The 10348-nt window shown below is 40.1% G+C and overlaps 1 protein-coding gene across 1 annotated transcript; it reads right to left on the bottom strand.

Annotated features, from left to right (window-relative positions):
• On the bottom strand, positions 1–2741 carry LOC140340278 (nicotinamide N-methyltransferase-like). Its single transcript, XM_072425333.1, has 3 exons — positions 2591–2741; positions 1634–1841; positions 1–421 (listed from the first exon to the last, which is right to left on the bottom strand). The coding sequence occupies exons 1-3, from the start codon at positions 2739–2741 to the stop codon at positions 1–3; spliced, it is 780 nt and encodes a 259-aa protein (XP_072281434.1).
• Between the last annotated feature and the right edge of the window lie 7607 nt (positions 2742–10348).

Below are 10348 nucleotides of genomic sequence, written 5' to 3' on the forward strand. Positions count from 1 at the left end.
TTACTTTTCTTTTTGAGCTGTGATAAATATCACATGAGTATAATCACTTAGATCGCTCACATTCCTTCTTTTCTGCACAACACAGTAATCAATAACAAACCCGAACTTCCTAAGAGCGGATCTTACAAAACTCTCATCGTATTTACACGCAAAGAAGCATTCTCCCGCTGTGAAATAAGTCATGTTTAGTGCCCCAATAATGATCAGATGACCCCCAATGTTTAGCAGGTTTGAGATTTTTTCCAAGTTTCTCATGTATTCCTCTTGATCCTTGCTGATGATATCCAATAACCACACACTGATGATGCAATCAGAGAGAGGTAACACCAGCGGGTCGGTTAGATTCTCCTTTTCAAGGCTACACATCACAATCTGCTTAATGGATGCTTTCAGGTTCAGTTCTTTATCCGGTTTTTGGACACTGAAAGAAAACATGGGGAGACAGTAAATATCTGTTTGCCCACTCTTTGCAAAAGAATATGTACAGGACAGCAGATATGGGTTCTGAATATGGTCACTGAAAAAAGGCATAACTGAGATAACAGGGGAGTTAAAGTATATGTTGGTTAATATGCTTTTTATAAAAACATTGGTGCAACAACTATGCTCATATATTAGACTGTATTAGGATGTTCTGCCACTAGGGGGTAGTATTATCTCCGATGCTTGTTTAGGTATTATTCTTTTCTCCGGTGGAACTACTTGCTTGTAATTCCCTGTCTCTGTGTTCCTGTGTTTTCCAATATAATAAGAAGGGCCCCACCATGTGTGTCCAACGCCATCTTGACATTCTGCAGCAGCTTTGTCAACCTTTTACATTGTAGATAAAGTGGGACAGAATAAGAAGCCATGAGGGAGGATTCTTGTGATAATTCACTTGAATCCAGTTGAATTCTGTTTGTTTTATTACAGTAAGGAAAAGTAAAACAGTCTGTAAAAAGGATTTCATGGTTTGTTGGTTGGCTTATTGTGAAATTAGAAAACCCAGGTAAATATTGACCAATCAGGTACTTATTCCCTCCCAGGAGAATGGGAATAGGGGTACAGTAGTACCACTCACCCAACTTCTCAAAGAGTTACATGTAACTATATTTACCATGTACTTGCACAATGTGAAATGGAGCTAAGTGATAGATCCTCTGAGCTCCAACTATATGGCAAGGATAGGACATTAACCATAATGATCATCCTTCGTACCTTTTTATGCTGAGACCTTTTATACTATCACAAACAATTAATAACACACATTTTACTTTTTTTTCTTCCATTTTTTTAAACCAGATATGTAGCCTCAGTGGCCAAGAATGGAGGACAGTAAAAAAGAGCCCCTTCCGCCCTACAAAAAGTATTTCATGATTTGTTGGGGAATTATTGTGGAATCTTAATGTGCTGGTAAATTGGGTGCAACCCACTCGCATTCAGTTACATTAGTGCAATATTACCCCGCACACATTTTTTACAAAGAGTTAAATGTCAGTATACCCACCATGTACCTGCAAAATGTAAGATAAAGATAAATAATAGATCCCCTATGCTGTGAATATAAGGCAAGAAATCAGCCAAATTGATCACCCTTTGTATCCTTTGCATTCCTTTTGATACTGTCACAAAGAATTCGTAACTGAGACTTTACCTTTTTTCTTCCAGTTCTGCAATTGCTGTTTTTGTGTGAATCCAATCAAAAGCTCCTGTAGAATCGCTGAGCCATTTGCACGCTTCCATGGCACATGTTTTATTGAACTTCATAAGAATTATATCTTTGAAAATCATGGAAGCTGAATATAGATGGTGAATGTAGAAGCCTTTGCTGAAATCCAATAAAAGATTTCCATGAATATAACCTGTGTTATCAAATAAAGTGTTGAATACCTTTTAATCTTTTGAGGTAGACAAATATTTATATGTAAATCCAATCACAATGACAGTAAAATTCATTTTATTCATTTATTCATTCAAACATTTTATTTTATTAGGTGGACAAAATAAAATGTAAACCTAGTGGCCCCAAGCTCTCCAGGACTGTAGAAGATAGATTATCTTGGGAAAACCAGGTTTGCTGGATCCCCCAGGTGCTCCTGAGATGATCTATCTTCTATAGTCTTAGAGATCTATAACAAATCAGGCCTAATGACTACAAAAGCTACATTTTAGCTTGCTATGTCTTAAATGTATTATCTATACCTATTCACAGCAGGTTCATCTATCATTTTGTTGGTTTGTCATATATTCATACTTTAGTGGCACCATATTGGTTGAAGCAGGTTAGCCAACAACGCCATTGCTATCCGCTACTGAAAATGAATGAAAATGATAGGATAGATAACAAACTTTATCTCCTCTTGTTAAGTCTCATAGAAACTTAGAAGAAGCTGACACATAATAAAAGTTCTGAAATACTCTCATTTCCAGCTTGTGACCCACAACTATGTAAGTGTATTTGAAAAAAAAATGATAGACTGACATAAGGGAGCCATCTCATCCATTATTTTCTTGCTTATGAAAAATATCATATGTTGGTGGCCCCATGTGGTTTGTTAATGTTTTCCACATAAATCAACTTTCGTTTTTTAATGTATAGATTCCTACTTACCCTTGCTGAACACATAGTGAAGATTCATCATTGGAAATTTTAAAGAATCATCTATAAAGTTCAATTTTTGCTCGTCAGAGAAGTACTGATCAAAGCCCCTTCTAGCATCAAATTCATGGATGGGGTAGAATTTCTTCGGCATAGAATCCATCTTGCAGTGCTGTACGTGACCCTTTGCAATGTAATCCCACAGTTCAGTTCCTATTTATCAGGTAAATCTAGTTCAATGTTGACATAATTTTTTATATTAAAATCACACGGCAGTCATAGGCAATTCAGCTAACAAAAAAGTCATATGTCTATTGTTTATATTCTACTCTTCTATATTCTTTTATAATTCTACCCAGTTGTGCCCATCTCTATACTTCTAGGTGTCTTTTTTTAGCAACTTTTATTTAAAAAGGTTAAGTTAAGGTAAAAGGCTCAAAACACATGAAACGGCAAAAGAACAAAAAAAAAAAAAAGAGAATAAAGAAACAATATTCATTTGTAATTATTATAAAAACACATTGTTTATTTCCTAAAAATAATCAAAACAAAAATTAGTCACTAATGTTTTTAACATTGTTTTAAAAGAAATTTTCTGATAAAAAGAATACAGAGATATTGTTGTGAAACCAAGTAAGACAATTACTGTATGAATATTATACAAAGAATCCCCGCCAAAACATATAAAAAGGAAATATAGGGATACATTTATTATAACATTTATTATTATAAATTAAATACAGATATAAAACACCAAACACAAAATTCAAACCCAATATAGTAAAGTATGGAAATCCAGCACACCCTCCCATTTTATCAAGCCATCTTTTGTAAAATACAAACTTTGTTAAAATATCACAAATCTGTAATCTCCCAGCTGCATGCAATACATAAACAATTGGCATATTACATTTTTATCATCTGATCATTGTGCTTCCAGTGTTTCCCTACTGAAAACAGCCTTCAAGGAATTTCCAATACTTTAGATATCCTAGAAGGATGGGGATGAATCCAGTATGCCTCTCCAAGCCACTAATAAATAAATAATTATCCAACCCTTCTGTCTATTACTAACTGCATTGGTAAGAATTTCATCCCAATATCCAAAAAGACAAACAAGGGATTTCAAGAAATATGCTGTATAGCTCTGGTCCAGCCCCAATGCTCATCACGTGCCAGTGCCCCAATCTAACTCTGCATTCTTCACCTATAACAAGGCCCTGATCAGCCTTGGGAGGCTAGTTGCTCCACCATACCACACATTTGCCCCCAAGACCTCAATGAGCAATGGATGGAATCTGGGGAATGATGGGGAACCCACAGATCATGCAGTAAAGTAGGGTCCAGCATATGCAAGGAATAAAGCCAAAACTAATATGCTTAATGGCTGAAGCTCATACTCTAAAAACACCCTTTAGTGCCTAATACCCTTTTAGTTCTCAGCAACCCCAGTGTCTGTCAGGGGATGCTGAGAAAAGTGCACCTCAGCTGGAGGCTGTATGGCTAAAGTGAACTCAGGGGATGCTGCAGGCTGCTCAGCAGATGGTAGAGAACTAATTCCGTGATCTCCCTGCTGCTGAGTGACGCCACCAGAGAGAATAGACAGGAGGGATATAGACAGTAGGGCAAAGCTCAGGATCACCAGCCAGATAAGCACCTCCTAACAATATCTTGGCCTGTTATTTCCTAAAATTCACTGTATTATATGTCTCCAAAAACCAAGAACATGTGTACTCTGACAATAGACGAGAGAAACAGCGGCCTCACTAAATTTTAGAGAGGAGGCCCTAGACCCCCACTATAGTGTCAGTACTTTATGGTCTAAAGACCTTGTATGCTCTATGCATGATCTTAAATTGCTTTTCCCTCCATAACCCATTTCCATACTTTTATGGACTGTCTGATACACAAGAATAGTTTTATCAACCAAGTCCAACGTAAAGTCCTTCTGTCAGTGACGTAAATTAGTATGGGATGAATTCTAAAGAAATATGCCCTGATAAAAAGAAATAGATGGAGGAAATGGTCAAAGGGGGACATGAAAGCAATCTGTCATATAGATTACTGTTAAAAGCTTGTGCTGGGGATAGGGCCAAAGTTTTACAATATTTAGAAATTTGCAAATTGGGTGCATTTACCAGGCAGGTAAGAGAGGAAACTGGGAGAGAAGGAGGATGAAACAAAGACAGAGAGAAGGAGGATGAAACAAAGACCTCACATAGTGTAATTCCTAGAAAGCCAAACATGAGAATCCAGGCACGTCCTTGTGAGAATCTTGGATTTTGGCAAATAGATTATTAGGGAAGTTCTGTATATAACTGAAATTTATGTCTGGTTTTATCACTACATTTTGGAGTAATTGAGCATTAGGGAACCCATGGATATGAGAAGTTGTTTTAAGGTCTGCCAAGATGCCAAGATATCACTCTATTCATATTTTCTAGTGGACTTTAAGTCTTCTTATCCTTTTGCATTACATCAGAGGGTTTTTGCATCCACCATTTTGAGTAAAATTGTGTCAAAAAATGTAAAATAGGATTCTGTTTTATTCCACCATAATTAGATTTTTTCCACACCACTTTTTTAATCAACACATTGGGGCTAATTTAATAAAGCTCTCCAAAAAGATTGACTATCATGGGAGAACCTGGGTGATCCAGCACACTGTGAATTGATTTCCTAAAAGTTATTTGTTGGCAAATGTTTTCAATCCTGGACAGAATCAACCAACACACGTTCGTCTGAACTGGTCTAATAGCTAACCAAACCTAGTTTCTCTGGTTTACTTAAAGAAAAACTAAGAGGAACAAACACATATATCCATTAATTTATTTATACATCATTGCATGTTTTTAAGGCATGCCATGAAAGTACTTATTTTAGTTTATATTAAAGCCTGAAGAATGCTCAAGGAGGGTTTCACGGTGCCCCATGGCAGGATGTTGGACCCTGCATGTCACCAGCCTAGTTGGCAGAGACGTGCATGGTCGCACATCTCTAAGCAACTGCCTGGTCCTTACCAGAGCCTCTAGGGGTGAGGATGATACGCTGCTGGCAACTGCCAGGTTGCAGCCCCTTTGCATGCAGAGGCAGGTGACTGCTGACAGACAGGAATAAGGCGAGGTGCCGGAACGTGGGACAGAAGTGTGGTCAAACAAGCCAGAGGTCAGGGCAGGTGGCAAACAAGAGTAGTTAAGCTCCACAGTCAAACTGTCCCTACCTCGGAACTATTTCTTGTGTACTTACATTGGACACAAAGGACAACTCAACTGGCCTGTTTTAACATTTTAATTATCTGCAAAGCTCACGGACCTCCGGTGTTTGTCCTCTGATTTGTTATTTCCAGGCAACAAACTTGAGCCATCTATTTGATCTATTCCCCTTTGGCTCGTACCAGGAGTTTCCTTCACTCCTGATATCTAGAATTCTTAGGAGGTCTGTGGCTCTGGCCAACGCATCCCCCCCGTGGGGTCAGGAGAAGGACCCTGTTGGGGGGGTGCATGATCCAGAGCCACAAACTCAGTCTCCTGTATTGAATTGCAGGCTCACGGCGGTGGGCGAGTTGTCTTTCTGAGCACAACCCCCCCACTTTCCAATCGTAGGCTCAGACCTGCAATAGAAGAGTGGATGGGTTCTGGTATCATGACGTCAATCTGGAGGGCAGGGGTGTAGTGGGCTGAGCACGTACCATGCTCCCTCTTTTTGATTTATGACTACACCCCTTCCCCTGACCCTATCCACCTGGGGTTTTCTTGGTTGTCTGTCTGTCCCTGCCCTCCCCAGGCACCATTCCTTTCTTACTTACAATGGACACAGTGGACAACACAACTGGCCTTCCCAGGATGAGCAATTTGTGTGAAGACTACTGAGAAAGATTTTAGAGCTTGGTGGAAACATTTGTATTTAAACAAGAACCTCATAGTCTGTGTTTCTAGCCACCCCATTGTGGGGATGAGATGATAATGAAGGACTTGTGGTAGAATCTTGAGAATTCTTGAGTGATATCATAACGCAAACTGGTATGCCATGGCAATCTAGGAATACGCATTTGACTTATTTGGAACTAATAGTAAGTGAATGTTGAAGTTTGCTGGATGCATTATTGTAAAAAATCAGCCACATGAGGCCCTTTTACATTTCATAAAATGTTTTACTACATAACGATCCCAAAAAAATTGCTCACTTGTTCTGTTCCAACTGTTACAAACATTCATCAGTAGACACATTACCTTTTTCCTTCCATCTCTTCAATAGCAGTCTTTGTGTGAGTCCAATTAAATGCTCTGGTACAATCGCAGAGCCATCTGCGCACTTCCATAGCACATTTTTCATTGAATTTCATAATTATTATGTCTTTAAAGATGTTGGAAGCTGAATTTAGATGGTGAATGAAGGAGCAACAGCTGGGGTCTTTTAGAAGTTAATGAATAAATCCTGTGTTGTAAAATAGTGTTATGTACATTTTATAAACATGGGATTGGCAAAATGTTTGTATGAGAATCCAACCACAAAATTGAACTTTAATCAGTAATGTGTTGAAGTTAAGTCATTTCATTAGCACATAATTGTGTGTCCCCTTTCTAAACCACAATTGAAACTACCCAAATGGACCTGAAAAGTTTACATACCCTTGAATATTGGAGACAAAAATTTACACACAAGCTGACACACATAGTTTGCAAATAAGAGTAATGTGGGAGAATGTTCAGACTTGCAATGTGTATGCATTTGTTGAGAAACAAGGAAAAACCCACAAGCCACTTTATTTGAAATACAGGATTTTCTGAAAAGAAGTGTTGTTGCTGTTTGAAGATGCACAACAAGGAGGTAATTGAAGTCCTTTGAAGTAATGAGAGTAAAATTGAACTTTATGCTCCCAGCCATAATGCTTCATTTAGAAAGCATGCAACACTATCACAGAAAGCACACCAATCCAACTGTGAAGCATACAGGTGAATATCTGATTTCCTGGGGATGTGCGAGCTACAGGTACAGTGAAATTGAATGGACAGATAAATAAAGCAGAGTACCAGTAATAATCAGAAGACAACTTATATTCATCAGTCTGAAAGCTGCACATGTGACATCCTTGGATCTTCCAACATAACAATGAGCTAAAACACAAAGGCCAATTTAACCCTTCAGTGACTATAGCAGAAAAAAGTGAGGATGTTGTAGTGACTGTCAAAGTATCTTGACCTCAATATCATTTAATTACCAACATTTGACAAGCATGGTCCACAGAGGTCCCTATCAGGAAACCTACAAAGAACATGAGGACCACACTGGAGTCAGGCACAGGTTCAGAAAAGATGGAGTCTTGGGCAAATATAATGTAGTAGTCCTTTGTCACGCTTGGGGAAACAGGGCTACTAGGGGGCACTACAGGTTGCACAAAAATGGTGTGAGCCCCGAGAAAGGCCAAGACACAGAGTTTAAGTGGCAATCAGGTCTTCTCCAAAGCCTCTAGTGGTGAGGGTGTTGTGCGGCTGGTTTGCGCCAGGTTGCGGTCCTTGGGCACACCAGGGTAGACAGGAGGATTCACGGTACCAAAAGGTAGAAGAGTTGTCAAGTAAGGCGGGGGTCAAGGTAGAGAGCAAGCAAGAGAGGTCACAAGCCCGGGGTCAAAATCCAGGGATCCAGGAAATAGATAGAGGAGACACTGGAAGCATCACAAGACACAGGGGACAGAGGAATATCCACAGAAAGAGAAGAACACTGGAACAGCACAAGGGAAAAGGCTGGAAACAACAGACTGGGCAACAAGGGGTTAACACCAGGTGTACAGGGACTAGCTAAGCAGAACTAGGGGCTCAACACTAGTGGAGGCACGTTGCATGAACACTGAGTGCTTTGTCTGAGCTAGTTAAATACCTAGGGATGATTAAGGGCTATTTCCTGTTTGGTCGGTGGGTTGGGCAAAACTGATAAAGCTTGGGAGCATAGGCATGCCAAGAGCCAGAACTGCCCCCTTACACCTGAGTGGAACTCCTATGCTTTAATGAGGAAGTGCGACTTCCTTAATGCACAGCTTTACCACTTTCTTGCCCTTCTGTAAATTGGAGCTGGTAATTATAGCGATCAAAGCTGACGAAGTGGAATTCGATCCGAATTTCAGGAAAAATACCCAACGAAATCCAAATTTCCTCGCGATTTGTGAAAGTGAATCACAATTTTTCCGAAAATGGCGGCTACACGTGTGAGGACATGGGGCAAAGAACTCTGGAAAGGCGGGATGACTCATAATGCCATGCATGCAGCCAATCAGCAGCCAGCCAGCCCTGTGATGTCACAGCCCTATAATAGCCTCAACCATCTTGGATTAAGATATTTTACAGCGTTCTAAATGCAGGGAGAGACGTGTGCAGGCGCTAGGGAGACTGTAAGCAAAAACTTAATTGAGAGAAAAAAACTCAAATAACTATTTATAAGTGCAGGGAAAGGATAGGGAGGAATCATTTCACAGCATCTTAGTGCAGGGAGAGACATCAGAAGGCGCTAGGGACAGTGCTAGAAAAGCAATTTACAAGTGTAGGGAAAGATTATTTGGGGATCCAAATAGCCATTATATAGCTCTGTCATTCCATCAATTTATATATCCAGAAAAATATATAGGCAGTTCACTATTGCAGTTATTTGTGGTGAAAGCGTTTAGTGACCTATTTCAGTACAAAAATATATTCTCAGTTCACTTCTACAGTTATATGCGTTGAAAGCATTTAGTGACGTATTTGTGTATCAGGAGGAGGCAAGGAGACATAGGCCCTGATTCATCATTAAAAATCCGCGATCGCTGGAAGCGCGAAAGTACGCGCGACCAGCGATCGCGGATTAACGCGGTCCGGGACTCGAGTGCGCGCGTACACTCGCATCCTCACTGCCAGCCGGATTCCTGCCTTGAGCAATAGGGGTCGCGAATCTGCCAATTCAGGCAATTACATTTCAGCTGCGCGATTAAGGAGGATCTGTTAAGCTCAATGGTGAGATCATAGCAATTAATTAGCGCACACCTGCTCTCTGTTCTGTGCTTATTTACAGTCATTTACAGGTCAAATAGAATCTTTAATGCTTCATTAGATTTCAAGTGACTTTTAATGCAAGATCGCCAGTAAAAAGCTGTCGGATAAGCGCGGCTCCGTGCGCGAGCTTTTTCAGTTGCTGAATAGCGCGACCGCGTACGATCCCGGATCGCTAATACGAATGCGCGAGCGATAATCCGATTCTGCTTGATGAATCAGGGGCAGAGTGTGGAGATGGCATCAGCAGCATCAGGAGGCCACAAAGTGACCCGCTGACGAAGGTGGGTGAAAGAAGGAGTACTTGGCATCTGATGTGTGGCATCAGGCGAGTGGCAGCATCAGAGTAGTAGTTGTGACAGGTAGCCAGAAGAAACCGGTCTGTTTTGTCAAGGTTTGGATGAGGCAGCATGGATCATCTAATCAGATGCTTCTGGCATTGGTGGGTGGAAATCCTGGCTGATCCATGCCTGATTATACTTGACAAAGGTCAGTCTCTCCACGTTTTGGGGGACAGGCCAGTTCTTCTTGGGGTAACTATGGCCCTCAGCACTAAATGCCAGGATAAACATTAAAATGGCTTTATGTTCTCTGGCAGAACTTCAGGAGACATTCTAAAATACCTAAATTTACAGCTAATGTCCTTTAAATTGAGGAGACTAAAATTGAAAATGTTTATTTTATATTCTTTTTTACAACTTTTCACAATACACCTATCGATTGTTATGTTCAGAAATGTCTTCAAAAGATGTTC

This window comes from Pyxicephalus adspersus, chromosome 11 (genome assembly GCF_032062135.1).
Source record: "Pyxicephalus adspersus chromosome 11, UCB_Pads_2.0, whole genome shotgun sequence".
Taxonomy (NCBI): Eukaryota; Metazoa; Chordata; class Amphibia; order Anura; family Pyxicephalidae; genus Pyxicephalus; species Pyxicephalus adspersus.

What these genes read in the sequence shown, in the direction of transcription:
- LOC140340278 (XM_072425333.1), bottom strand. Translation starts at nt 2,741, where the DNA reads ATGGATTCTATGCCGAAGAAATTCTACCCCATCCATGAATTTGATGCT. An exon ending in TCACTATGTGTTCAGCAAGG is followed by an intron (nt 1,842 to 2,590) that starts GTAAGTAGGAAT and finishes TTGATAACACAG; the next exon opens with GTTATATTCATGGAAATCTT. An exon ending in GCAGAACTGGAAGAAAAAAG is followed by an intron (nt 422 to 1,633) that starts GTAAAGTCTCAG and finishes GTTTTCTTTCAG; the next exon opens with TGTCCAAAAACCGGATAAAG.